Source organism: Channa argus, chromosome 12, assembly GCF_033026475.1.
Source record: "Channa argus isolate prfri chromosome 12, Channa argus male v1.0, whole genome shotgun sequence".
NCBI lineage: Eukaryota > Metazoa > Chordata > Actinopteri > Anabantiformes > Channidae > Channa > Channa argus.
The window spans coordinates 17339153-17367100 of record NC_090208.1 but is presented as its reverse complement, the minus strand read 5'-3'; the positions used below and the strand labels follow the sequence as shown (position 1 = coordinate 17367100).

General features: G+C 39.6%; 3 protein-coding genes and 1 long non-coding RNA gene across 6 annotated transcripts; 2 read left to right on the top strand and 2 right to left on the bottom strand.

Annotated features, from left to right (window-relative positions):
- Nucleotides 1-115: 115 nt before the first annotated feature.
- LOC137136892 (kelch-like protein 13) lies at nt 116-7143 on the top strand. The gene is made up of 4 exons (XM_067522669.1): nt 116-3773; nt 4147-5080; nt 5169-5336; nt 6313-7143. Exons 1-4 carry the CDS (start codon nt 2015-2017, stop codon nt 6833-6835), a joined length of 3384 nt encoding a protein of 1127 aa, XP_067378770.1. The 5' UTR covers nt 116-2014; the 3' UTR covers nt 6836-7143.
- Nucleotides 7144-7218: 75 nt separating this feature from the next.
- On the bottom strand, nt 7219-12427 carry si:ch211-63p21.8 (kelch-like protein 33). Its single transcript, XM_067522674.1, has 4 exons — nt 11321-12427; nt 10277-11225; nt 9987-10157; nt 7219-9130 (listed from the first exon to the last, which is right to left on the bottom strand). The coding sequence occupies exons 1-4, from the start codon at nt 12144-12146 to the stop codon at nt 8611-8613; spliced, it is 2466 nt and encodes an 821-aa protein (XP_067378775.1). The 5' UTR covers nt 12147-12427; the 3' UTR covers nt 7219-8610.
- Nucleotides 8866-15230, top strand: LOC137136911 (uncharacterized). 2 transcript variants are annotated; one of them, XR_010915648.1, is made up of 4 exons: nt 8866-8985; nt 14021-14302; nt 14774-14902; nt 15098-15230. It is a non-coding gene; the product is annotated as an uncharacterized lncRNA (long non-coding RNA). The 2 variants fall into 2 exon arrangements; XR_010915647.1 differs by lacking the exon at nt 8866-8985 and having other exon boundaries at nt 13691-14302.
- Nucleotides 15231-15873: 643 nt separating this feature from the next.
- LOC137136891 (protein mono-ADP-ribosyltransferase PARP14-like) lies at nt 15874-26648 on the bottom strand. Of its 2 annotated transcripts, none has more exons than XM_067522666.1 (15): nt 26327-26646; nt 23431-23576; nt 21157-23289; nt 20741-20977; nt 20379-20603; nt 20165-20231; nt 19640-19786; nt 19484-19543; nt 19213-19389; nt 18685-18823; nt 18525-18580; nt 17560-18273; nt 17306-17439; nt 17038-17215; nt 15874-16828 (listed from the first exon to the last, which is right to left on the bottom strand). In XM_067522666.1, exons 1-15 carry the CDS (start codon nt 26499-26501, stop codon nt 16548-16550), a joined length of 4869 nt encoding a protein of 1622 aa, XP_067378767.1. In that variant the 5' UTR covers nt 26502-26646; the 3' UTR covers nt 15874-16547. The 2 variants fall into 2 exon arrangements, with proteins under 2 accessions (XP_067378767.1, XP_067378769.1); XM_067522668.1 differs by having other exon boundaries at nt 16591-16828; nt 16946-17215; nt 26327-26648.
- Nucleotides 26649-27948: the final 1300 nt, after the last annotated feature.

Genomic DNA, 27948 nt, shown 5'->3' with positions numbered 1-27948 from the left:
CATGTACGGTATGTCCCAGCATTGTTTGTTGCTCTTGAGGAAAACAAGGTTAGCTCTCTTCACTCCTCCTCTCACTTTGTTCATCGTCATAGTAACAATCACGACTGCAGGAGGAAACAAGACTTTTCATAAGCAGATTGTGAGCTGCTGCCCAGAGGCAAACACCTACTGTAGGTGATAATGTGAATAGAGCAACATTTGCACATCTGCAGGAACATGAGAGTAAATAATACCTTTACTTTGTTTATTGCCATCTTCTCCACATCACCTTATATTTAGCTCTGTGGCATTTATAGGAAACAAATTTTCAATACACACGTAATTAACGAGTGAGCGTGTTTGTACAGTTGTGTCCTTTGGTAGGAGTTTGTTTTGAAGCGAGGTCTTGCCCACCAGTTTCATTCCCAGTACACACCCACTCATACCGCTTCAACCTCAAAGCCTTTTAAGAGAAACTCACCTTTCTTAATAAATTAAAGAGTGGTTATTTTACAGCTTTTACAGAAGGAAAAAGTGCATAGAGGCTAAACAGATAGAGCTCTTCAACCGAGAAATCTGGATTTATACTTGCTCTTTGTGAAAACAACTACAAAGGTGCAGCCTGGTTCTGACCTCTGAAATGTGTCTTCCATATATTCAGAGACCACAACTACAGTTGGTATCATTTCTAGAAATATTTTTGGCAGCAATATAATTCCATAACTTAATGGAAAAAGGTGCAGCTGACGCACAAAACATCACGATATTCGCTTCTAAAGGTTCTTGAGAGAGGCTTGCCATTCAGTCGATAAACCAGAAGGCCAGAGCCTGTTTGTCACTTTCTGATGTGTTAGGGTACCTTGTTCATATCTATGACCTGCAAAGCTAATTGCTTTTAACTCAACATTAGCACAACATTTTCTGCAAACAAAATGTTTACAGACAAGTGTTCTGTACACAAGGAAAGAAATTTATAATTAGAACTATGCTAGAACAGCATAGTCCAGTTGCTATATTTGACAATACAAAGTGAAAGGATGAATGTGATGGTCCATTGTCAGCTGCTTGTGGCCTGTAAAGTTATTTTTCAAGTCAAGGTTACAGTGTGACCTAGCTGTTTGCTTTTTTTGTTAACACAAAAGCTAACAGGTGTAAATGATGTTGTTTTGTTGGCCCTTTGGCCTCCTTCTTTCCTGAGTGCCTCTCAATCCTTGACCCAAATTCCACAGTGTTTGGACATGAAGGAGCAATGTGATCCTAAGGCCTGACCCTGAAGGCATTTAATACTGGTCCCCGAGTCATATGAACCAGAAAAAAGATGCCTGCCAAGGCTGGCTGATATGTCTTGGTTTCTTATAGGCAGAGATCCAGCTGCATTCAGGTCTAAACCATTTTCTTGTTTAATATATGCCCAAATCATTACACTATAAATGTAAGAAATGTAAAGGATGATCAGTACCGTACCAGACTGTTGAATTGTTTAAGAACATGAGGACAAAGTGCATTGCTTTCAAGCATACAATATTGTCCAAATATAATTACCAATAAACAATTAATGATAAGTTAATAAACTGAGGAAGCAAAGAAAAGATAAAGAAACAATTGTACAACAAAGTAAAACTATAAACACAACTATAAAATTTAGTGCACAAATTACTCAACCAGCCTGGCACCTCAAAACTGTCTAGTCTAAAAGTTGGATAACCTAGTGATACTTTACACTGTCTACAGCAGCTTATTTGGTTATATGAGGAATCATAAGCACTCGTGCCACTCTTGAGTATTTACATAAAGGGGGAGAGACAGAGGCAGGAGTGGAAGAAACAAACAACACGGCCAGTGTCTGCAAAGGAGACTAGAGGTAGAGCTGCTTGCAATAATAGCAACACTCAAACAGGACTATTACTGGATATATATGATCTTCTTTGTGCAATTCTGCACACAAACTGTAGAAAAAGTAAGTGTTCTTCAATCTTTTGGCTCCTTAATATTTTGAGGGATTAAAGGGATTAGTTTAGATTATAGCTATAATAGTATGGCAGTACCTAATCCATGTCTCCAGAATAACTGGGGGGAAAGAGAGATGGAGGATAACAGATGTAAGGAAAGGGTAAGCTGTTGGGCAGATGTTGAATTGAGTGATGCAGGAGAAGAAGAGAGAGATTATGGGGAAGTAAAAGAGGATGTGGTAAATGAGGAAAAGGAGGTGAATAAGAAAGAGGGTGAAAATGAAAGAAGGAAAGAGACAGAAGAGCAGGAAGAAGAAATGGGGCTTAAGGAAATTGTGGAAATTCAAGATGGAAAGGAAGTAGAAAAAGAAATTAAGGAAAACAAACAGTGGCATGAAGATGAAAACAGGAAACAGTTTAAGGAAAATGGAAAACTATATATGGAAGAAGAAAAATCTAATGAAAATAGGGTGGCGAGGCAGGAAAATAACATGACTAAAGATGAGGAGAAAGCAGTAAAGAAGGAAGAAGAACCAGAAGGAGAGGAGGATGAAGGAGGAAATGAGATACAGTGGAAGTTAACAGGGAGAGACGTGGTAGAGGAGGAGGAAAGGAAGGTAGAAGATGTAAAGACTAACATAAAGGAGAAAGAAAAACAAAATGGGGTTGAAATGAAGGACAATATAAAGGGGGAGGTGGGAGAGAAAGAGGTTATAGAAGGTGAACAAGTGGAAGAAGGAAGAAATGAGGTAGACATGGAGGTTATAGATGAGAAAAAAGAAAATAAACAATGGATAGATGAGGAGGTCAAGGAGGAAGATAATGGTGAAGAGCATCAGGAAGAGGATCAAATTGGAGAATATGACCAAGGAGGGCAATTCAGAGAACAAATAAAAAGGACTGAGGATGAGAATATTCACCAAAACCAAGATAAATCACAAGATGACGAAAGTCAAAACGATTCATATTCAGTGGACTCAATAGACAACATGGATTCTGACTCAACAGGATGTGAGTATACATTTTACAACTTTGAATGCTTCAAAGATGAAGAACAATATCTTGAAACACAACATCCTGGGAAACTGCAGGATAATGATGAATGCTCATTGAGGAATAAAAATCGCATCTCAGGAACATGGTCTTCCAAGAGAAGGAATGAAGGGGAAGACAGTGAGATGCTGACAGATGAAAAAACAGTTTCAGAGTCTCAGACAACTCAAAAAAAAGAGTGTCAGGCAGAAGAGGAGTCTACAGATGATGACGAAGAAGAATATTTCACGGATGAAGATAGTAATGACGAGGATACAAAGCTTTATAGCATAAATCATTATCACGCAGACGTATTCTACACCTTGACACAATTCAAGGACTCCTCCCTTCTCACCGACCTAACTTTGAACACAAAGGATGGACACAGTTTCAACGTACACTCACCTGTCCTGGCTGCTGTCAGCTCCTTCGTCTGGGGACATCTGAGTAAAGGCACAGGTAAAAAAGATGATGATACAAGGCTTCACAGTTGGTCAGTGTCTTTGGGCCCAGAAGTAGATCATGTTGGATTAGGGGCAGTTGTGGAGTTTGCCTACACAGGACTCATATCACGTTTTAACAAGGACATGGTGGAGCAGGTAAAGACTGCAGCTCAAACACTAGGTGTCCCCAGGGTGCTGAGGCTGTGTACTGAGGAAGCGGGTGTTTCTACACAAACTGCAGAGCAGAATAAAGACGGAAGGATCTCGGCTGCTGAACAAATGATGATCAGTCTTCAGTCCATCAAACAGCTGTGGATGGACAGAGTAGGATGTGATGTTATTCTGGAAGCTCTGGGAGAACCGCTTCATAGTGAGTTGTACCGATTACTTATTTCACTCCATATAAAGGCAAGTGTTAAAGTTTTTATAGGTGTTCAATACAAACAAAAACACTGTGACAACTGTCAAGTATGCTTTCAGTTTCTAATCATTACCTTTGTTTGCCTATTTTTAGCAACATACCTTACATGCTACTTCACAGAATTTTGGTTAACTTTAGAGGAGTATTAGATTAGTGGTCTAAGACTTGTTTGTGGCGTGCATGCTGTATGTAGCAACACCGTGTAGCGACTTACAGGGAATTCTTTTTTACTATTTACACCTCAAAAAGCAGTTTCTGAAAGCAACTTTCAGCTGGTCTGAAAGAGAGTCATCCTATTTTACCAATATTATGTTGTCTTCAGTCCACAGAGTAATACTGGCTGCAACTAGTGATTACTTCCGGGGCATGTTCACCTTGGGAATGAAAGAGTCCAGTCAGTCTTGTGTGATTCTTCCCTTCCTGTTGGCTCCAGAGCTGGAGGCTCTGATCAGCTGCTCCTACAGTGGGACTCTACCCCTGAGCTGGAAGTGTGTCTTTGAGATCACCGTCACTGCCCTCCAGCTCCAGTACAAACCTGCCCTCACACTGTGCTTTAACTTCCTGCAGCAAGAAATGAATCCCCACTCCTGCCTTGATGTGGCATCTTTTGCTGAGGCTTATGAGATGGCACAGCTTCTTGAAATTGCGGAGGATTTTGTCTTGCTGCATTTCCAAAAGGTGGCATGCACCTCAAAGTTTAAGGATTTGTCAGCCGAACAGCTCCTTAAGTATCTGAGGAGTCACTCACTCTGTGTTCCATCTGAGCTTGTTGTATTCAAAGCAGTGGTTGCATGGATCCAAGCTAAGCCAAAGAAAAGGCTTAAATTCGCCAAAGAATTGATGGAAATGATTTATTTTCCACTGATGACATTTAAGGAATTTAAAGAGGTCCAGTCTCTGGATATGTGGTCTGATCACACAGAGCTCTATGAAACAGTCTTTCAGGATTTCTGCTCCAATGGCATCGTGTCACAGAGTCAGTGCCGCATCTATATGCCAAAGGAGAGTCTGGTCTTGATTGGAGGCGATCGAATCTCTGAAGACCTGTGTAGACGCAGCATTAGCAGAGAGATTTGGTTTGGGAATTCCCTGAGAAACCACACAGGGATACAAAAGGCCATGGAGTGGAGAAAATTGGGAGAGATGCCCGAATCGGCAAGGTTCAGTCATGAGGTGGCAGTGCTCAAAGGACAATTATATGTAATTGGGGGCAAGAAGTATTATGGCACAGGTGACACCCTGAATTCTGTTTATGGGTAAGAAAGGATAAACATGCATACAATTATTTACTGTTTCAAAAATATGTTTCATTTTTCAATTCTTATAACTGTCACCAATCTGTAGGTACGACCCTCTTCAAAACCACTGGGAGAAGTTGGCTGAAATGCAGGAAAGGAGAAGCAATTTCTCTGTGGTTGTGCTGGATGAAAAGATTTATGCCATTGGTGGATTTTGTGACCCTGAGCATATAGACAGTGTGGAACAATTCTGCCCGACTGCAAATGCTTGGAGGTACACTGGAGGGGATTTTTATTGCATACTTCAAATTGTTTATAGGTTTGTTTAAAACTTCACTAACAAGCATCACTGACTCTGAAACTCAGGCCATATTGAGTGTTCATGGACGACCATTTATCATTTAACAATGAACTATGCACAATCCCAATTCAAAAGTTGGGACGATGTGTAAAACGTAAATAAAAAGAGAATGCAATGATTGCACAGAGAGCTGTGTTCACAGACAGTGATTTCTGCAAGTGTTCCTGAGCCCATGAACCAGGCCTCTTTTTAATGCAGTGCTGCCTGAGGGCTGAAAAATCACGCGCAGCCAGTTTTGACTTCGGCTTTGTCCCTTGTGCACACAGATTCTTCCTGATTCTCTGAATCGTTTGATGATATTATATACTGTAGATGGTGCGATCTTCAAAGTCTTCGCATCTAAAATTGTGGAACGTCATCAGTTTGTCGCAGATTGGTGGACTTTTGCCCATCTTTACATTTGAGAGGCTCTGCCTTCCTGACCTGTTGACAGTTTACCTAATTCGTTCTCAAATGCTCCTCCATTTGTTTTCTTATATGCAGCAATCACTTTTCCAGCCTTTTGTTGCCCCTGTTCCTACTTTTTGAGATGTGATGCTGCCATCAAACTTAATATGAGCTAATATTTTCTATGAAAAGTTAAAATGTCTCAGTTTCAACATTTTTATTTTTTTATTTATGTTCTATTGTGAATAAAATATGAGTTGATGAAATTTGCAAATCATTGCATTCTGTTTTTATTTAGGTATTAAAAACATCCTCCCAACTTTTTTGAATTGGGGTTGAATTTCACTCACACAAACAGTTGGACAGTACTGTGTGTATGGGCATTTTAATGAGACAACTAAGACAAGTGGCCATGGTCATTGTAACCTGATGCTGTGTCTCTGGAGGAACTGTGGGATTACTCACAGACAGATACTGTATAACAAATGATTTTCTCTTTCAGTTTCACCTCGTCATTGGATCTGCCTCTGAGTGGGCATATGGCAAAATTTTTAAAAGGGAAGATCTACATGTCAGGAGGAAAGAACAGTGACTTCGCGTCTCTTGCAAGCATGATTCTGTACCACCCAGAGACAGGCAGCACCTATCTGTCAAACATGACTACAGCTCGAGCTCATCACTGCATGGAGACCCTGGGAGAATGTCTCTATGTAGCAGGTGGAATCACCACAGATAATAACATTAATATTGTTGACCAGCTCGCTTGTGAAATGTACAACCCAGCAGCTGACTCATGGACTGTGTTCGCATCTCTGCCAGTGCCACATGTAGGAGCAGGCAGTGTAGTTTTGGAGGGCAAGTTTTATGTGCTTGGTGGGTACAGCCAGGAGGACTACAGTGACACTAAGATGGTTCATCGTTATGATCCCACCATACGGAAATGGGAGAACATGGGCAAGATGCCTGGGCCGAACAATGATATACGAGCAGCTGTGCTGTCTTTACCACCACATTTACGTTTGTAAAACCTGGTGAGACACAGTACACTCTGTTCAATGTTGCTGCATTTTAGGTACAAAAATCCTTAAATTGTATAACAGTTAAGGATGTTACAGTGTTAGATAAAGATGAATTTGTGTTACACAGTGTATGAATTAAACCTTTAGAAGTGTTAAATTATTTATTTGTATGTTATGATGTACATTTTGTTGCTGCACAGGGTGCTGTAATAAATGGTTTTATTTTTGACTTGTCTTAGTTAGGGATAGAGACATATTTTAATAAAAAGAAACAATTTTATTGGAATAGCCAGCAATAAAGTTTTGAGTTTTTACTGGTTTGACATTTTTTCTTTTTCCTCATGAGGAAAATATGTACTCAAAATGCATCACCATGTTCAACGGCATGTTGGCTATTTAGTCTGAAAATTGGGGGTTGGTAGGTAGAGTACTGTCAGTTTTATAAAGAACAAAAATATCTGGCAACAGCTGCTGGAAAGATAGATTAAAGCAGTGGTCAGAAAACCAAAACAGGAATGAACCAATTTATCAGCCATACATCAGTGCTAGCTGATGCCTTGTTGACTGGTATTGGTTTATCTGCAAATAAGGACTTTATATTTTTTCTTCGGTTATTTTAAATTATTTTTAACAATCATTCATTAGACAAAATTTATATTAAGGTTATTATAATTAAAATGGTCTTCTATTGAAAATAAAGGGCTGGGGGCAGGGCTTTTTTTTTAACAATAATTTTCATTGTTTCACCAGCAAAAAGGAGGGAATAAATGTCAACAAAACTAAAATTAACAAAATAAAACACACAAGCAAAAAAAAACATACAATATTGTATCAGCTATTGTCCTAGAATTCCACCGTCTGTGTATCCCTAATTTAAAATAGGCTGAAATATTTAAATGGTGAATGGTGGAGATTGCTCTAAAATGCTTGTCACAGAAAACAACAGCTCTCACCAAGTTAAGTTTAAGTTTAATCCATTGTTGATAACAATATGAATAAGTGCAGCTTTAAACTCACTAACACTAAACCTAAAGACAATTGGGATCTTGTCCCATATTGTCCCTCATTCTTTTTAAATATGATGGCCAAAACATTAGAACCACCACTTCTTATAATGCACTCCAGCACAACTCCACTACCCACTTTGACCTCAATAATACACAGATAGTAGAATTATCACCTTTTAGACACATTCAACCTAAACACTGAAAAATGATAACCTAATAAATGTAGAATTCATGGCAGAGTCACTGTATTGGACTGCAATAAATTGCACAGCTGGTCATAATGTTATGCCTGATTGGTGTAATATAGATGAATCTAATAATTCTTAACCACTTTTTACTTTGACTGAATACTTTTTCCCTTCTGGTCTGAAATATCCTTTAATCTGGTTTTCGATCTTTGCATTTTACTGCAGCACCAAAGTGTTATAACTCCATCTCGAATCAGTTAAGATATGAAACAAAACAATATTGGCAGCAATTTTAAATAAATAGAAACTGACTGGATAAACAAAATTACAAGAGAGACACGAAGAAAAGGAGGAGAGGACTGATGAAGACGAGAGATAAAGAGATAGAGCAAAGAGAGAAAGAGATTTACTTTAGTTCATGCTGTCTTTTCCAACAATAATAATAAGTAGCAGTAGACTTATACCTTTATCAAACTGGCTAATAATCCAAACTTTACTAATCCAAATTCTAACAATTGCTATTGTTATTTTGCCACATTTAAATGATTGATTTCCCCTCCAAGCTTGACTCATGTTGACCATCCCATTACTGTCTATAGTGCTGAGGCAGTCGGAGCAGACAGGCCCGAATGTCAGTTACAGCCCCAGGCAGTTTCCCCACGCTCTCCCATCTCTGTGTGCTGGGTTCAAACCGGTGGACTAGTCCAGACTCGCTGTAGTCATCCTGGCAGTATCCTCCCAGTATGTAGATCTTCTCCTCCAGAACAGCTGAAGCTGCACCCACATGTGGCACAGGTAGTGATGCAAAATTGGTCCAGGAGTCAGTCACAGGATCATAGACCTCACAGGCTGGTTGGTCAGTGTAAAATTTCTTCAGGTTACAAACTCCACCGGCGACGTAAAGACGGCCTCGCAGGGCCTCCATGCAATGCTGGGATCGGTCATGATTCATGTCAGCCAGGTAGGTGGTTCCTCTTTCTGGATGGTACAGGAACATTGAAACCAGACACACATACTTGCAGTTGAAGCCCCCAGATATGAAGATTTCTTCATTTAAAACAGTGGCAGCATAGCCACTCAGAGCCTGGTCCAGGGGCCGAGCAAAGCTAGGAAATCAAACAAGACAACAAATGTGTAGTGTCTTATGAGCACATGTGACGTTTGTCTAGTGCATCAGCTCCCTACAGCGAACCCTTAAATAGGTAACAGGCTAATTTTATGCTCTTTTTTTCATTTAACATTCAAACCTTATCAATAGTAGTTCACTTACACTAAACTCATTTTTAAAATATCCTCTGTGTTTTATTTAGGTAAATTTGTTTCTTGTGTTGCTGCATTTGAAACTCATATTTGGCTCAATGACATCTTGCCACTCCCATATTGATGTCTTGGAAGCCAGTTTTCTTGTGTAATAACTTTACAGTTTGTACTGTGCTGTCATTCGAATTGGCAAAAAACAGTTCAAAGGTGTCAGCTACAGTAAACTAGCATCTTGAGTTTTTAGTCATAACACGACAAATAAGAACATGAAGTGGATGATGGTTGCTGATGTAGTTTTTTTTAGTCTGATGTGATAATATTGCAGCTCTAAAATGTACTGAATGGCAGCTTCTTCTGCCACCCAAACACACCAAGAACTACACAGATCTACTAAAGTACATGACACTGTATTCCCAGTAAGTTTGTATATACAGAAGCATATTAGACACATCTGTACATTCAGTGGTTCTGCACACAATTGCCCCATAAAGTATTTTTTTCCATTCAAAATTGTGACATCTGCTGGCAAATCCTTGATATTACATCTTCATGTAAGGATAGAAGGTAAGTGAACTCCCAGGTAAACTACTGACATATCTGATAAATGTGAAGCTTGACCTTGATACATAATGACCCAATAGTTTTGCTTTAGTTGATAATGCACTGAATAGTGTGCTCTATGTGTGACACCAATAATCTTACCTCCATGAGTCGGTGTCCATATTGTACATCTCCACACTGTCTACGTTGGTGTTGATGTCTGTATCTCCACCAATGGCATAAATGTGCTCCTCGTGTACCACGACTGAAAAGTTACTTCTAACCTCCTGCATGTCAGCCAGCCTTTTCCAGCTTTCGTGCTCAGGGTCATAACTAGCATGTGGGGAATAAAAGTAAAAATGGAAACAGTGAGAATACAGTTATGTATCTGTGTGAGAGTGTAGTTATTAAAAGTGAGTAGGGGATACTTGTGCTTATTTTTCTGTTTTTACCTGTAGGCGGATTTCATCATGTCATTCTTTGCATAAAAATAACATCCACCAGTAACATATAGCTTCCCCTTCAAAGTTGCTACTGCATGTCTGAACTTTGGTTCATCTGGTATCTCACCCAGCCTTCTCCACTCTATCTCCTTTACCAACCCTGGGCCACTACGTAGGGAGTTTGCAAACCACAGCTCCCTGCTTGGTATTCGTTGACCCACATCTGGGTTCAGCTGGTCTCCCCCAACCAGAATCAGGGCATCTTTTGGTCGCCTGACCCGACACTGATCCTGGGTTTTTGGAAGGCTAAAACCAAATTCCTTGAGGGCAGATCCATAGAGTTCCACTTCTTTGTTCCCAAAGCACTCCATGCGCAGATTTACAGCCCTGACCTCTCTGAACTCTCGGAATGTCATGAGTGGGAAGCGGACTCCGGCCATCAGTAAGCCAGCGTGGTTCAATCTCTCTTCAGGATCAGCCTCAATCCATGAGATTACAGCTCGAAATACAGCTAACTCTGATGGCACGCACAGACCATCTGAATGGAGGAAATCCAGAAGCTTCTCTGCTGGTAGGTCTTGAAACTTTGCTGTAGTTGACACCTCCCAAAAGTTCTTCAGTACATAATCATTGGCTTCCTCAAGGAGCTCTGACATCCCATAGGCCTCAGCAAAAGATGCCACATCCAAACAGGAGTTTGCCTCTATTTCTTTTATCATGAAATCCAGACCAAGTGACAGACTGGGCTGGAACTGAAGCTGTAGGGCCATGCAGGTGATTTCGAAGACACTATCCCAGCTGAGTGAAAGGGCACCACTGTAAGCGCAGGCAATAAGAACCTCTAGCTCAGATGCTAGGAGAAAGGGAAGGGCAATGCAGGTCTGATGGGATTCCTTCATCCCACAGGTGAACATGCCACGGAAATAGTCACTGCCTGCTGCAAGGATAACTCTGTGGACTGGACACAATTAAAAAGACTTTAAATTTCAACTACTATCAGAGTGTAAACATTTCACATAAATATTGTAGTCATGAGAATGGATATCTACTAACCACAGAAAATAGCCCCATCCACATCCAGAACCACATCACATGCCACTCTTTCTACCCAGAGCTGTTCAATGGACTGAAGAGTAATCTTCATCTGTTCTAGAGCAGACATCTTTTCCTCATGCTGCTTTGTACTTCTACTTTCCTTCGATCTTTCCAATTCATTGCAGAGATCCATCACTCTAGAAACCCCCAATACTTGAGCTGCAGTCTTGATCTGGCCCATAGTATCTTTGTTTAAAGATAATACAACTCCAGTGTAGGCAAACTCCACAATTGCCTGAAGCCCAATATGATCAACCTCAGAAGCCAGGGCTACTGACCACATATGAACTCCTAAATTTGTATCATTGTCTGATCCTTCTCCACTTCGTTCTCTCAGTGTCTCCTGGATGAAAGAGCTGACAGCAGCCAGAACAACAGAGTGTACTTGGAAACTCTCCCCATATTCAGTGATTAGAGTCAGGTCTGTGAGAAGAGATGAATCCTGGAATTCCTTAAGGGCCTGGAGTACCTCTTTGGGATAGGTTGTACTGTGGTATGTGTGGACATCATCAACACTTCTTTCATCCACTATTAACTCTTTTCTTATATGCTCCCTTGTTACCTCTTGATTGGTTCCACTCATCCTGAACTCTGGCCCCTGCTTGTTTTCCATCCAGCTCTTTAGGCCCATCCTGGAATCATTGAAAGCAACAATCCTCCTCAGCTCACGGTTGTCCTGCTCGATTCCTTCTCCACCTTCTTCAATCACTTTTTTCTTCCTCTCCTTCTCTCTTCTCCATCGTTCCTCCCATTCAATTGGCAGATAAAGCCTGGTAAACTCCATGTCACTGACAAAGTTACTCCCTGCACTGCTTTCTTGTGGTAATTGTAATCACTGATGAACCTAACAGTTTTACCATAATATATTTGCTACTTTCTTATGTTTTCTACCTTCCCAAATCTTTCTCTTACCCTGAATTCTCCTTTTTTCTCACTCTGTTGCACTCTTTCTCTCTCCCTGACTTTACTCTCTGCATAAACAAGCTGCTATTCATAGATACTGGGTCAGAGAGATTCAGTTTCAACACAATCAAAATGGAAGGTAATGGTGGTTATCTGCAGTGTTTGAATTAGACTTTGAAAGGACAATAATGAGCGAGATAAAATTATTTCATTATTGACGCAAATACCAAATTCTGACCATCAAACAATGAGCCAAAGGTAAACAGGCCTAAGTTTATTAATTATGTTGGCCTGTAGTTTCTGTTAATACTGATACAATGTTTTTCTGTGTTGTGTTTTATGTCCATCCAGCCATGAATTATTCTGTTCAGGGTCGCAGAGTTTATCACCAATTAGCCTAACATGCATGTCATTACACTGTGGGAGGAACCCGGAGAACCCACTACCCACAGTAATATGTACTTAATAAATATCATATAAAACTGCAGAGATGCCACCATCACCACCAAGACAGCCAGCCACTATGTTTCTGTTTATCCTGTCAAAATATGCTTTCTTCCTAGTGTAAAACCTGACTGGAGTCTTGTAACATTTTTGTATATTTGAGAAATTGATTACTTATGGTGAAAATTCAAGATAAAACTTTAATCAAGGGTTTCTGCTGTTACATTATGTGAACAGTAACTGTATGGAGTGTTGACATCATTAAAGTTTCAACAACTATGATAATCTTTCCTAAACAAATAAAAATGACTCTAAATGACTCTGTGTAGTTACAGCCACAATGTTTAGTTTGTACTGTAAATGTGTTTTTTAATTTGTGCACTGGAATTGCATCGATGGGGCTTGAGTGGGTGCAGGGACTTTGGAGCGCTGACAGTTGGCTGAGAGCAGCAAGTCTGAGGTTCTGTTAGGTTACTTTTAGTAATGCAAGTAGTTAAATTCAAGTCAAATATTTATGTAGTTAAGAGCTGAGAATAACAAGTACAGTACAAGAACAACAACTAACAACCTCCAGAAGGGCTAAGTATATTTACTCAGGTTCTGTACAATTATGTTGGTACATACTGGAGTATTTCTATTTCAGGCTACTTTTACTTTCACTCTACTACAATTTGAAGGAAGATATTGTATTTTTACTCAATTACACATTAACCCCTCTTTAGAGGTATATTCTTTATATCAAATCTAATTAGTAAATTATGGCCAGCGCAATTTATTTTATTATGGATAAACCACCCATCAGTACATGTGGTTACAATCAGCTGTGCTGTTTCTACAGCAAGTTAGCTTTGCTAGTTAACTTTGACCCTTGTTATTCCTTAATTACCATATATTTTCTTAACCATAAGTTTTTCAAATAAATCTGTTTTTAACATTGATAACATACAATACAGACTATAATAAATTGTACTCTATTACTTCAATTTGACACCTCAACCAAAGAAAAACCTGATATTTATTGCCTACTTCCAATCATCAATGGACTTTGACATTTCATGTGATTGTAAACAAGTAAGAGTACTACTGAACTCCAAACAACAGTCAAAGAGCCACAAGGAAACAATCGAAATTTTATTGAGTTACACTCATCTACATGCTTGTACCACAAACAATAATTAACCTGTATATTCTTATAAATACGATCTAATGTCAGTTGAGAGTCATTTCATTGCAGTGAACACATCTCAGAAAATGAAGAGATCTTTAGTGATTATGCTTGTGTGTTTTTTTGCTGTTCTGTCTGAATTTCAGGCTGAAGGTGAACTGATACATAAAGACATGGCAGATACCAAAGGAGAAAATGTGACAACAATGCATTTAACCAAGACCAATCAGCCATGTTAACAGCAGAAACAACCCACCAAGGCTATAAACCACCCATCTACACAGTACTGAAGGAGCTCGGGGCTATGGAAGAAAAGCTTGCTGCTACCATAAGAGCGCTGGAGGAAACAAACAAAAAGCTGGAGGCCACTGAGAAGAAGCTTTCCACACTTAACAGTACAGTGACCAAAGTAAAGGCAGTGGATAAAGGTAATACTCTGTACAAACCCATAGTTAAACAGACCCAGAATCCATCATGCAAACCAGCTGATGTGTGCTGAATTTTTTAGTAATTAGATTATATCATTTTAAATGGCTTTAGTCATTTAATCTCACAACTTAACTGTTTTACTGTAAATAAGTAAAATGATAGCCTCCTTCTCTGTGACACAGCTTGCAAACTTGAGGAGTCATAAACGATAAGATAAACTAACAGATTATAATGGTATTGTTTCCACTTTCAAGCAGAATATGAATGAAAAGAGATGCAGTTTTGTTCTCCTTTATTAAAGTTTAACATGATTTACAAGTTTAACATGAACATGGATCAACTGGCAGAAGAATTAATGTCCATTGTAACATTCACTTCAACTAGTAGTTTTTGTGTGTACAGATAATTTGCAAATAAAAGGGAGAAATATTTAGAGTAACGACATATTCATGTTTCTCTTTATCTTTCAGGGCAGCCACGGGTTGCATTTTCTGCTTCCTTACAAATAAATGGCAACATTGGCCCTGTGAACATAATTTACCCTCTGGTGTACAGGAATGTTCTGTCCAACATCGGAGGACATTACAGCCCACACACAGGTCACTATTTTGTGTTTCTATGCTGTTCCATGTAAATCTTTTGAACTTTATCTGTTTCTTTAATAACCACCTGTGGAAGTTATTTTTCGATCCTTTCTTTTCTCTGGCAGTAATTCTTATATTCTTTTGATATTTTGCAAATTACTAATTTATTTAATTGTGATATTGCTTGTGTTTCCTTGTTGTTTAATATAGGTTATTTTACTGCACCCGTGCGAGGGGTCTATTATTTTGCCTTTACTTCCATCTGCTGGGCATCTAGTGAAAGCAGTGGTGGCAGTCTGTACAAAAATGGAAAGCACATAGTGTCATGGTATGGTTTTAGTAAAAACCATCCCACCTCTGGCTCTAACAGTGCCATTCTGATGCTTCAAGCTGGAGACATGGTCAATGTTCATCTTTGGTCTAAACAGATGATCAGTGATAATGAAAATAATTATTCCACTTTCAGTGGATTTTTGCTTTTTCCTATGTGAAGTGTAAAAGATATGATTTCAAAATATTGTAAATTTCAAGTTGTCAGATTTTTGTACTTATTTTTTCTACTTTGTGTTCTAATTTATGCCTTTTTATTTTAATCACTTCTACATTGAAGCAAAATCATAAAACTTGAGTATTTGCATATTGTATTGATTTAACACTTTCCTTATGAAGATCTCCACAGTTATAACTTTTAAATTCTGTAATGCGATTGTAAACTTGTATTAGCTTGTTTGTTTGCGTTGTTCATTAAAGTCTTATTGTTTTAATGACTCATACCTTTCAAACATTATGTAAATTAAAATCATGTATGAAATATAATATGTTAAAGCTTAATTGACGATAAAGATAAATTAAAATGTTTTCCTTAACAGTCACATTCAAAGGTATTTATTTATAATTATTATATTCATTACTAATATTTTATCAGTATCAAAATTATACTTGAAAAAAGTTAGAGCACTTTCAATAAATCAATTAGCACATCACAGTGGAGTCTAGGTTTTATTATTTAGACAATGTGGACATGTTTTACCTCTGCATAAATTCTCTGAACTGAGAAATAAAGAGTGCTGAAGAACAGAAAAATGGCACTTATACTATATGACAACATAATCCAATTGATTGACCCTAACACAAATACATAGACTGCACTTAATTAACATAACTTGTATCACTTTTCCTCATCTGCAGGTGATGAGGTATTCTGGGTAGGCTTGGTCATCATGGAAGATGACAAACATGGAGGGCTGCTGCTGGTTGTTGACCAAACTATCGTAGCAGTCAGTAGGATCAGTGCCTCGAGGGTCTAGGTTGTTATTTAGACAATGTGGACATGTTTTACCTCTGCATAAATTCTCTCTCTCTCTCTCTCTCTCTCTCTCTCTCTCTCTCTCTTTTTTAACAAACTAATTAAAAAAAAAAAAGAAATACATGAGGTTCATGTTATTCAATAAGGTAAAATGAATGGTAATACAGTAACCGCTTAAGAGAACAGAAGTTTTAACAAGTCAGCGTATCTGCCTGTTTTTGTTGAACTGAGAAATAAAGAGTGCTGAAGAACAGAAAAATGGCACTTATACTATATGACAACATAATCCAATTGATTGACCCAAACACAAATACATAGACTGCACTTAATTAACATAACTTGTATCACTTTTCCTCATCTGAAGGTGATGAGGTATTCTGGGTAGGCTTGGTCATCATGGAAGATGACAAACATGGAGGGCTGCTGCTGGTTGTTGACCAAACTATCGTAGCAGTCAGTAGGATCAGTGCCTCGAGGAGGGGTTGCTTTCATCGTAGAATTACCGACTGTGTAACGGCCGGTCAAGACACGAGCAACATACAGCCGTTTCAGGCCTGCTGGATCTGCTGGGGAAAAGCTCCTGGCTGAATATTCTGCATCGACTGCGAAGTAAACTCCCATTCCAAAAGCAGCAGCTATTGAAAAAAATAACACAAGAAACGATACAAATTAACTTCAAGGAACAGTTCAAACAGACATTTCAGTGTATATTCACTACATATGTTAATATGCTTAGTCTTTGTTATACTCACTAGTTTGAAACCTCCAATGATTAGGAGAAGCACCATTAGAATTTGTACCATTTTATTTGTCTGATAGAAAAATATATGACAAAAGCCTTCACCGTGTGCTCCTGCGTAGCTTCTGTCAAATCTGTCCCTCTCAATGCAGTCACATGACTTTGCTGATGTGCCGTGGTAGAGGAGCTTCTCCCCTAGTTCGGCTGAACCATTCTTGGTGAGTATACGCTGCCTGCACACGGCATAGGCATGCCATAGGTAGACGTTTTGCACACGTTCGATCTGTGATCAAAAACCAATCTGTTTTTATTCTGTACAGTAGGTGTTTAATGTTTAACAACACAAGGGAAATGTGTGTTTTAGCATACTCACTTTTTCAATGTTGTATCTGGCTGTTCTGTGGAAATGCTCAGCTATATCCTGATACTCCGGCGAGTTGGGTTGGAGTTTGACTTTTTTAAACACTTCTTGGTGCATAGGATCCCATTGTTTTGGCAACTCTAAAGCTAAAGTAGATGTCACACAAAACAAATTGTATGGTTTAGCATATTAAGTGCATTAAAGAGGTAGTTAGGGAAATAAAAGGATGGGTGGGTGAAAAAAGGACACTACAAAGTGTCACATACTTGTTCCATCGTTGATCCTTTTCATTTTGTATGTGAGACCTGTTAACCAATCTGTGGCTTCTTGCGTTATCAGGTTTACTTTTACTTTTATGCCATCATGTGCCGTTATGTCTACTGAGACCTGTTGATTCATGTGAGCATCCTCCAGCATGTAGTTGTCTCGCAGACTCAGCTCATGCCAGACTTCATTTACATCCTGAATCGACCATTGGATAGTAAGAGCCATCATTGCTTCCTCTTTCTCTTGAAGGTCTCTATAAAGCGCTTTGTTGATTGATTTGTTTACAAACTCAGTAATGCTCAAAACATCCTCTTTTAGGCCTTTCAGCACATATACATCTTCAGCTGAACCTGATCGAGTTCGGGCTCCAGCTCTAGCTGCGTTTCCCGCTCTGTTGCCTTTCACAATTTCAGAACTTTGATGCCTCTTGTGCTCCACACTTATTCCTGAGACTCTGACTTTTACCAGCACTGCCTCCAGCTCCATGTCATCAAGCTTGGATAAATTGTGAACAGGTTCCTCTCGCTCTACCAGCTGTTTCAGCAGGATCCCCTCTAATTCGCTCTTGATGGTCTCAATTTTGTCTTGACCACAGCAAATTACATTTATTACAGCTGGTTGGGGCTTTGAAAAGATTAAGTCTTCTGATGTTGAAAATCTGGAGGTTCTTGAAGGCTTCTCTTGCCACTTCTTCAGTTGTTGCTTCGCTTTTTCTAAAAAAAAGCAAAAAACAAAACTTGAATGACATTTAACATAATTTACTTATATAGCTCTTTTTTTAAAATAAAGTTTTAAGCTTTACTAATTATAATTAAACCATATTTTGGGATCCCCTGACTTCGACTCTACATTTATCTTCATATGAACATTTACTTTTTGTTCAATAATTGGGTTTATGAAACACACACAAACACACACACACAAGTAGAAAATATTCAGCCTTTATTAATAATTGGTCACAAACCTCTCATGCTGACGTGGCAAGAGGCGATTAGTCCATAGCGATTCTCCAGCTCTGATCTACAAAAAGAAATGACAGGACAAGTTACTTACACCGAGTAATTTGGCTGGGCAAAGTAATGCAAACCATTCTTTTTTTGTTTGGTACAAGATTTATTACTGACTTGAAAGAGCGGAAGACCTGTTGTTGCAGGATGACAATGCGGATGAGTGAGAGGGATATTGGTTTCAAATCACTAATAGCTAAAGTCAAGCCATCCAGCATGGCTTTACAAGCTTTGTCAGAGTCCATGCCAGCAGCACCTGATGGGATACAGAGAGAGTGGTTTTGAATCCACATCTAGATGCCACCAATTATTTTATTCTTGCATTGGGTGGGCTGAACCTTTATTTTGTTCACTGGAGATAAGTCACAATTTTTGCTTGAATTTCTATTTTTAATTGCCAGATTAACAATGTGCCACTTAGAATTTACTATATAGAAAATATTGGCCTACCACTAAAGGCCAAAAGACATTAATCTTTCAACTGATTATTACTGACAAATTTTACCTGAGCAAGTGGTTGGCAAATGTTATATGAATTAACTCAATGAGGTTTTTAATTAAACAGGACTTCGGGCCTGAAAACGTTCAAAATTTTTGTGCACTCATAATCACACACAGGTAAACCTACATGCACACAATACAAACCGGTGTTAACAGCTGGAAAGGCCACTGAGTGGTAGCGTTTGCTTTCACAGTGCTTCAGGATATTTTTGCATTTCCTGCGAATCACCTGCGGATCACGCTTAAAACTAGCATGGATGATTTCCTTAGAATGAAGCAACCCAGGCCCTGTGGTGCATATGCAGTCTGGTGGAGTGCCCACTGAAAAAAAGACACACATCATACACACATGCATCATTTTAGATTTGTATAGAAAATGCTTGTCAGTGAATTTATGTCCATCTCTACAGCTTACCTCGTGCAAACTCTGCTCTGACAGTGGGCCCAGCTGCATCCAGAATGGCTTTGGAGACACCTGTAAAGTACGTCAGAATGCAGTTAAGACCCAAACCAGTGTGAAGTGCTGTGATCCCATATGTGAATAACAAAAACAGAAACATTTAGATCCTACCAGATTTGTTATTAGAGAAGTCAGTGGTGTTGACAATGGCATCAGTGGCCTCATTTACGATGTCACCAAAGACCATCTGAAGTTTGACTCCACCCAGTGTGGCTGTGACCTCATCATTACGTATGGAAACATGGCGATAAAAGGAAGCTAAAATCGAGAATCGAAAAAACAAAGAAGGGTTTAGATAGTTTAGTTTAGATCTGTGCATTTGGTTTAATTTTTGGGTATCATTACCAAAACAGGGCTCTGTATAAATGGTTGCTGATTGTAAGACATTTAACTCTTACTGTTAAAATTTGCTAAAATTCTAGCTTACTTTAGTCTAATTGTTTTGGCTTTATGATATTTATTGTGGGTTATCACTCTACACTACTCTAATAAAACCATTTTTCAAAAGTACAAGGTAAATAATCTACAAATAGTAGAAAGTAGTAAAAACCAAGCAAACTCAATTCATTTTCTGTTCTGTTAATTGACATAATGCTTTTGCTTAACCTGAAAAAAAAAGAAAATATTTGCACCGACCTTTGTCTGGGTTAGCATCATTTGTGAATCCTCGGAGATGCAAAGTTTCCTGGGCTGACTGGAAGGCCTGTGGAGACAGAGTAAAGTATATTATTTTCCATGATCACATGTTTTATGAGCATTTACAGCATATTTTGGATCACGAAGAGCACAAACAAGAACACAGGTCCCAGAGATTATGCTTTTAGAGGCTTTGTGGATGCATTTCCTTTACCTTGCTAGATTCTTTATCGCTGGTGTGAATGACAATGCGGACCAGGAAAGGTGATGAGGTGGCTCGGTTTTGTTCGAATGCTTTGACCTCTTCAAGTACAACTTTGGTTGCCACACTGTGAGGAAAACGCAGGACAGAGCCGGCCCCAAGAACAGGAAGAGCAACTGAAGTAAAGCCTCTGCTCTCACAGGTGGTCAGAATGTTTCTTAGGCCCTTTCTAAGCACCTGGAAGATTTAAGGATTTATATCACTACATCCATTTATTTAGTTTATAAGTGGAACTTTTAAGACAAAAAAAATAAATACAGTAAAGACAAAATAACAAAGGCCTACAAGGACATAGCTACTGAAGACAATTTCACCTGAACTGCAGTTCCATGCTGATTATTATCCCAGGATGCAAGATTGAGGAAAATCACAGCTTTAGCCTGAAGAACAGGCAGGCCCTGCACAAGGACCTTGTCACCAGATATTGTTCCTCCTCCTGATTCCTTATGAAACATTGCAGTCAGCTGAGGTCCAACCAAATTGGACAAAATGTTTCCAATTAGGGTAGAGAGAGGATCATGGCCAGCCATAGGAGACACCAGGCAATCCACCTTGGAGAATACATTTATTTAATATGTGATGGATCCTATCCAATATCTAAAACCCAAAGTAGCATATAAGATATGTGCACATAAGGATTTAAAGACATGAGATTAGTTCCCAAACATTCCTTAATCAAGTACCAAAATTGGAATTATTGCAGCTTTAGCACCTCAAGAAAGCTTCTCACCTGCTGATCTTCAATGGTTCCCTGAATTATATCTACATGGACACCATCTTCAGGAGCTCCTGAGCTGGCTCTTCTTGCTGTATCCTTGGGAGCAGCACCAATCTGGAACTCCAGACCACTTGGTGTGCTATTTTCAGTACTTATTCCTTGAAGAAGTCGGTCACATGCTTCACGCATGGCCCTTACAGCCTCTCCTCTGTTATCAATCAGGATGATTGTGCTCAGACTTCGCCCTCTCTGACTACCAAACGCTTTTACAGCAGTTACAATAGCCTCAGCACACACAGTGACAGGAACACCAAACACACCTGAGCTTATACAGGGAATAGCTATAGTTTTGAACTCCATAATTTCTGCTAAATTCAGGGCAGATGTGATAGTCTTTTCTAGTAAGAACCTTTCTCTGCCACCTGCTTTACCTGCTACAGGTCCAACAGCATGAAGCAGTTTCTTGCATTTTAGATTCCCTCCTGTGGTCACTACAACACTACCAGTAGCAACTTTCCCAGTCTGCTTCACTAAGGCTTTGCTCTCCTTCTGTACTTCAGGACCTCCTGCTTTACTCAGTGCAGCAGCGACACCTCCACAGTGATCCAGATCCTCATTGGCAGCATTGACCAGAGCATCCACCTCCTGTTTGGTGATATCACCCTGACACACAAGCACCTGCAGTCCTTCACAAAGGCTGTAGCTAGCAGCTATTATGTTTCCATTATTCAATCTTGTGCCAGATGCCCAATTCTCTCCAGGAGTGCTGGGGGGATCTTGAAGTTGTATGAGACACTTCTGAGAATGAGTAATACTTAAAATGTTTTCTCTTCCAGAGGAACTTTGAAAATACCTTATGGCCCCTGGCAGGTCAATAGTCACTCTGGTCTGAACAAGGGAATCTAGAAACGAACCTAGCCTGTTCCTGACTTCAGTCACTTTGCTCGATGGACCTTCCAAAACCACCATAGGCTCAGAGGAGGTAGTTAAAGAATGGAAGACAACCCCCGAGTAATCAAATTTATGCAACTGCAGCAATTCTGTTAACTGGTGTGCTAACTTTGGGAAAGGGAGAATCACTTTGCCTTCTATGCTTGAGTGATCCAAAACATACTGCATTACAGTTTCATTCAGCTCGTCAACCTCTTTGGTGAGCCCCAGTAAGTACACTGTGTTGTCTGAGATAAACACAACCCGAACCTTAAATTGACCTTGGTTTATCTCATTTGTCTTGGACTTAAGCATTTCCTGAAGCTCAGATTGCACACCAGAGCAGTTAGGAACTACGATCTTGACTTCCTTGAAATTTTCCTGCAGTTTTTTTTCTGAGTCACTTAATTTATCAGCAGAAAGTGTAAAGAAACGCAACTCTGTGTCTCGTAACTCTATTTCCACCTCGTTACTAATACCTAAAAAGTTACGTAGCATCCCTGGACCTCCATAAGCCTTTCTTACAAAGTCCAAAAAAAGCAGGCTCCTGGTTAAAAGCGCACTTTCTAAGACACATTTCTCCTTATCAGAGACCCAGGCTAAAGCCTTAACTATATCCTCTACAAATCCTTCCAAAACCAGGTCACCTGGATTACCCTGTGTGATCGTCACCTCTGGAAAATCCTGTCCCAAATGTTGTTTAATATCTTTCCAGAGCAGGCGAAGTTTGGCCTCACCTACACGATGAACACTTGATTGCTTCTCCCTTAAACTTGACGCTCGACGCTTAACAGTTGAATGCTCTATATTCATCAATATGGCATCGACCTGAGAATGTTCCCCAACAACAATAGCCATCACACCCTCACTGTACACCTTCACCTCATCTGTGGTCTGATTAGAGCTGCAGGATTGAAGCAAAGCTTTGACTTTGTGAGGGTCCACCTCATAGTGGCACTGGTAGCCATCAAAGATTTTGTCTACCTCAGATTTCCAGTTTCTACCTTCATCTGCAGCATCAGGTTTAGCTAAACTCCTGACTAAAACTCTCTCCTCTCCTGGGTAAATCTGGGCAGAGCAGAACACAGTTGTGAGTTTTTCCTGTAGTTTGTTCAGTGCCTTGGGACATTCATGTAGGTAAGAGAGGAGGAAAGCATCACATTGTACTTCATATTGTTCATCACTTGGGGCCAGCTTTGTAGCAAGAATCGGTTGCTGTTGGAAAAAACATCTATCAAATTTTCTGTACATTACAATCATTTAAATGTAGTTATTGATATTTAGTCTTACACGGTGCAAAACATATACTGTACAGAGTATGATCAAGACTTCCACATTCAGATTTTCCACACTCACCTGTGATGAAGTTTCTGACTGGCTTAGAGGTGAGGTAGTGATGGGAGAGGAAGTGTAAGGTCCTGGGGTGTTTTGCACAGTGATCACCAGATGACCATCAGCAAACTCCAACTCATGTTTAAATCTCTCAAGGACTCTTTGCTGGGCTGAGATGAAAAATTACATTACAGCACTAGTTCTTAGTTTTTTGAATGCAGCACTTTGTTTTTCTGCCTCTATGCTGTGTTGTTGTTATATCATGTTTTAATAAAATAAAGCATGCAAAATGTTGAATGCTTGAATCTTAGCTTAATATGACCTTACTTTCACCTGTGTGTCCCTCTCTCTGTTTAAGCAGCCTAGATTGTCTGACCCTTTTGTGTTGGCTTTCCAGCATTCTGCTCATTGTTTTCTGACCTGACTTTGTGCCTAATTCAGTATATTCCGAATCCTGGTTGAGCGTCTCACCCCAAATGAGGATCACCTAGACCCCTTGCACTTGTTTTTTCAATAAACTCTTTAAAACCTTTCTATTCTATTGATGTACATAAGCACATAATCACAGTACAATCTGGCCAACAAATATACCCAACCAGCTCCAATGTGCAGAAGTGGCGCTCAAATTTTCAGGTGGCTATTATTAGCCGGGAAGCCCATTCAGAGTCCCTGGAAGTCAGGTTGTATACTGTATCTCAAGTGCAAGCGCAGAAAACAGGTCCGGCCTCTGCTCCTGCCCCAACGGACAGAGTGCTGTAATCACGTCGGACCGGAAACCCCAACTACCCCCACTGGAGAGATATGGTGGGTAAGAGGCCTTCAGCAGTGTCTTCCTCACTCAATGTGAAGTGAAGTGGCTTTAGAACTATAAGTGTCTGCTTTTCCATTGGAATGGGCCACATACATGCTGGGCTACCACTGAGTGGGCATGCAAGGCTCCTTATTTGAGAAATTCTCCACCGAGCTCAGAAGCTGCAATCCCGCCAACCTGGAGACAGAGGCTACTCATGTTCTCCTCACACTGACACAAGGGAATTGGCCGGCGATAGATTACATCACTGACTTTAGGACTGCAGCTGCTGACAGCCGCTGGAATGAAACTGCTTTACTCGATGCCTTCGGGTTCTGATGGATCGAATTAAGAATACTCTCACAATGCATGAGAGACCCAAGTCACCCTGTTCATAGGCCTTGTGATGGACCCCCGCAGCCCGGCTGGGGGCAGGACGAAATGTCCTCAATGCTCTGGAGAATCAGCCAGCACCTTCAGCCTGCCGTAGGAATAAATTATACGTTCCTCAAAACCTCAGGGACATAAATTTTGACCATGGGCCCCAGTTCACAGCCAGGTTCTGCTCCAAATTCTGTCAGCTGTAGGGCATATCAGTCCATCAGTTTGGTTTCCACCCACAAACCAACGGTCAGACAAAAAGGAGAAATGAACATCTTAAAACCACATCCTGTGCAGCTGGAACCCAGCTACGTAGCTATGCACAACTCTTTACTATCTACTGCCACAGGAATGACCCCTTTCAAATGATCTTTGGCTACCAACCACCATTATTTCCCAGCCTCAGAGGTTTCAGTTCCATCTGCCACAGCACTGGTTAAACACTGTCATGTGGTATGGAGAAGGCCTCGACAGACCTTACTACGCTACATCTGGGTCTACACCAAAAGGTCCAACAAACGTTGCTCCACAGCCCCTGCTTCCAACCTGGTCAAAACGTGTGGTTATCTACCACCGACCTGCCCCTCAAAGTTGAGTGCAAGAAGCTGGCTCCTGATTTGTCAGACCCTTTCCCATTTCCAAAGTGGTTAATCTGGATCTTGGACTTGGGACTGCTGTTTGTTCTCCCTTTGTTCCCTCCCCTCTACTGGACAGCTCCCCCCCTCCCCTCTCTACCAAACCATGTGACAGAGGCCAACTACTGCCTTCTCCTTCTACCTCCCTTCACCTGGAACCTTATGCAGTATATTCTGAATCCCGGTTGAGTGTCTCCACTCACCCGATGATCTCCTACACTGCTTGCACTTCTTTTTTCAATAAAGTCCGTTTGTTCGGTGTGTGTAAGCACACCATCACAAAAAGAAAAAATAATGCAAAACAGCCATAAGAATGTAAAGCACAGATAGAGATATACACTTAAATTAAGAGCAAAAGAAAGGTAAAATAACTGTAAATTAAAAAGAGACATTTATTGGCAAAAGGGCCTGCAAAACAACTACAAATAAATGCATAACGACGTCTGAGTTGCAAAATGGCAATAGAATAATCAATAACATTACTAAAACAAGATACAAAGAAGCTGCCAACACACAAACAGCTAAAAGAATATGCAAAGTCAGAAAATAGAAAATAGAAAGTCACTATAAACAGACAGACACAAAGGAGATATGTTATGCTGTTGGTTCCTTCATTGATGCTTTTAACCAGTTATTGATTTTACCAAAACAAAAATCAAAACATCCCTTTTTATGCCACCTCGACTTCATAGTTGGTGACTTGGGATTTGGAAGTGAATTTCTGTTACTTTAAAACAAGAGATTGAATTGTAAATAATTTAGGCATTTAGTAAAAGGGTTTAGCTTTTCTTAAGATCAAGGGTATCAAAAGCATCAATATTGATATGAGGTTATTTAAAAAAAGAGCTCTTTTAACTGTTAAAGTGAAAGTGAAACCAATGTTTTAAATGAAGACGGTTGATATGTCGTAGGCTATGTGAATAAAGAAACTTGGAAGTGTGAAAAGCAGGTCTCTATTATTTAAAAAACAAACAATCAAAGAAAAGATCAAAACTAAAGAAAAACAAAGTCAAAGATGAAGCTGATCAACCAAGCGCAGGAACACTTTCACTTTCACTACAACAAATCTAAATCGACAACAACAACAACAACAACAAATAGAATCAGATCTTACCTTCAATCTCTTTAAACGCAATGCTGTACACGTTATCATTTATATTCGTTACTGAGCCGCAGTCTCCGCCACCGGATTTGCGGCGAATTTGGAAATATTTCTCTATTCTCTTCTTCTGGTCTCCGTCCAGACCGGGACATTCGAAGAAAACAGGATACCGGTAACAACCCTCCATTGTGCACACGCTAATGTTATAGTCGTATTATTTTAACATGGGTCTCCTAACATTTGGGCGAAGAACAGCGAGCTGAGCGCATGGGGTTCGTTACTGGTCCAGGTGCGCTTCACGGACATGCGTCACAAACAAAAACATCGTCGGTGAAAAAACAAAAACATTCTACTTCCTGGTGGTTTCGTTAGGTCACCAACAATAAACCGGTTTCAAACAAGGTTTTCTTTGTTAGAGAAAACTAACGCTTGAAGACACAAGTTCACTTTCGTATATAAAACAATACAAAATGCAATAATAAGAAAGTATTATTTTTAAGCTATAATCGAGAGTTATTTTCATTTTTTACTACATTCACTGCAATGCAGAGATATCATTGTAGTTCCTAATATAGTTCCTATAATATTGCATATAATGCTTCTAAAAGACAAAGGCGTAAAGACCACACCACCTTTGTTGACGAATTAATTGGCTGAAGCTAATATTTCCCAAAACATCCTAAATTAGACACTATACACTAACCCCAGTTACTCATTCATCACTGACTACCCACAACCAAAGTCATCATAATTTCGAAATGTATTTATGATAAAAATGCCATCACACCAGCTTTGACATAACATAAAGCACTACAGAACATTATGTCAAGTAAATGAATTAGTAAAACAGGTAAGAGAGATTAGTCTGCTACCATGAGCTGGGAAAGTGTAATAACACACATCTAGGTTCACATAGCAACTAGTCCTGAGGGCAGAGGGAGGGAGGAGGTTGTGGTTTTTGCTCATCTGAATATCAGCGTGTAAGGTTTACTTTTTGTTGGATCTTTGTAAGATCAAAATGCTGGAAGCCCAGGGAGCTCATTCTATACCAGTGCTCAACAATAGGCTCCTAAAACTACAACAAACTACACAGAAGTTTTGTACATGATATTTCCACAATTTAAAGATTTAAAAATCAGTTTCATGCATTCTTGTTATTCAAGAAAGCAGAACTTTGGTGAGAGAGCAGGGCTCTCTCCTGAACCCATCTCTGTTCATCAAGGCTAGTGATGTAGTTCAGGTCATGGGGAAACTTTCTGCAGTAATACAAGGCCTCTACCCAGGTCTTACTCTCATTGATCAGGACCACTTTATCTGACATGAACAAACACATAAAATGCATTTAAATTTAGAAAACACTGTGGGCTGTCCGCTAAAACAGTGCTTACACCACTAATATAAAAAAACATCTGCATTTAAGTCAATTTCCTTCCAATTCCTTAACATGATATTATAAATTAACACAAACTCTACAAATAAAGAACACATTGTTATATAGGGTTTTTCTAAAATCAATCTATTCACAAATAAAATACATTAACATAAATGCAGTCTTAAATAAATACATGAATCAAACTCAAATGGTCTCCAGTTCTATTGTATTCTTGTGAAACAGCCATACAAAGAACCATGGT

Bases quoted from the DNA above. Each gene is read 5' to 3' on its own strand.
- LOC137136892 (XM_067522669.1), top strand. From the start codon at position 2,015: ATGGCAGTACCTAATCCATGTCTCCAGAATAACTGGGGGGAAAGAGAG. The intron at 3,774-4,146 runs GTGAGTTGTACC...TGTTGTCTTCAG, and splicing joins TCTGGGAGAACCGCTTCATA to TCCACAGAGTAATACTGGCT. The intron at 5,081-5,168 runs GTAAGAAAGGAT...ACCAATCTGTAG, and splicing joins ACCCTGAATTCTGTTTATGG to GTACGACCCTCTTCAAAACC.
- si:ch211-63p21.8 (XM_067522674.1), bottom strand. From the start codon at position 12,146: ATGGAGTTTACCAGGCTTTATCTGCCAATTGAATGGGAGGAACGATGG. The intron at 11,226-11,320 runs GTTAGTAGATAT...AATTGTGTCCAG, and splicing joins GGATGGGGCTATTTTCTGTG to TCCACAGAGTTATCCTTGCA. The intron at 10,158-10,276 runs GTAAAAACAGAA...CCCACATGCTAG, and splicing joins ATGATGAAATCCGCCTACAG to TTATGACCCTGAGCACGAAA.
- LOC137136891 (XM_067522666.1), bottom strand. From the start codon at position 26,501: ATGGAGGGTTGTTACCGGTATCCTGTTTTCTTCGAATGTCCCGGTCTG. The intron at 23,290-23,430 runs GTGAGTGTGGAA...TTTTTCCAACAG, and splicing joins AGTCAGAAACTTCATCACAG to CAACCGATTCTTGCTACAAA. The intron at 20,604-20,740 runs GTGAAATTGTCT...TAAATCTTCCAG, and splicing joins AGCATGGAACTGCAGTTCAG to GTGCTTAGAAAGGGCCTAAG.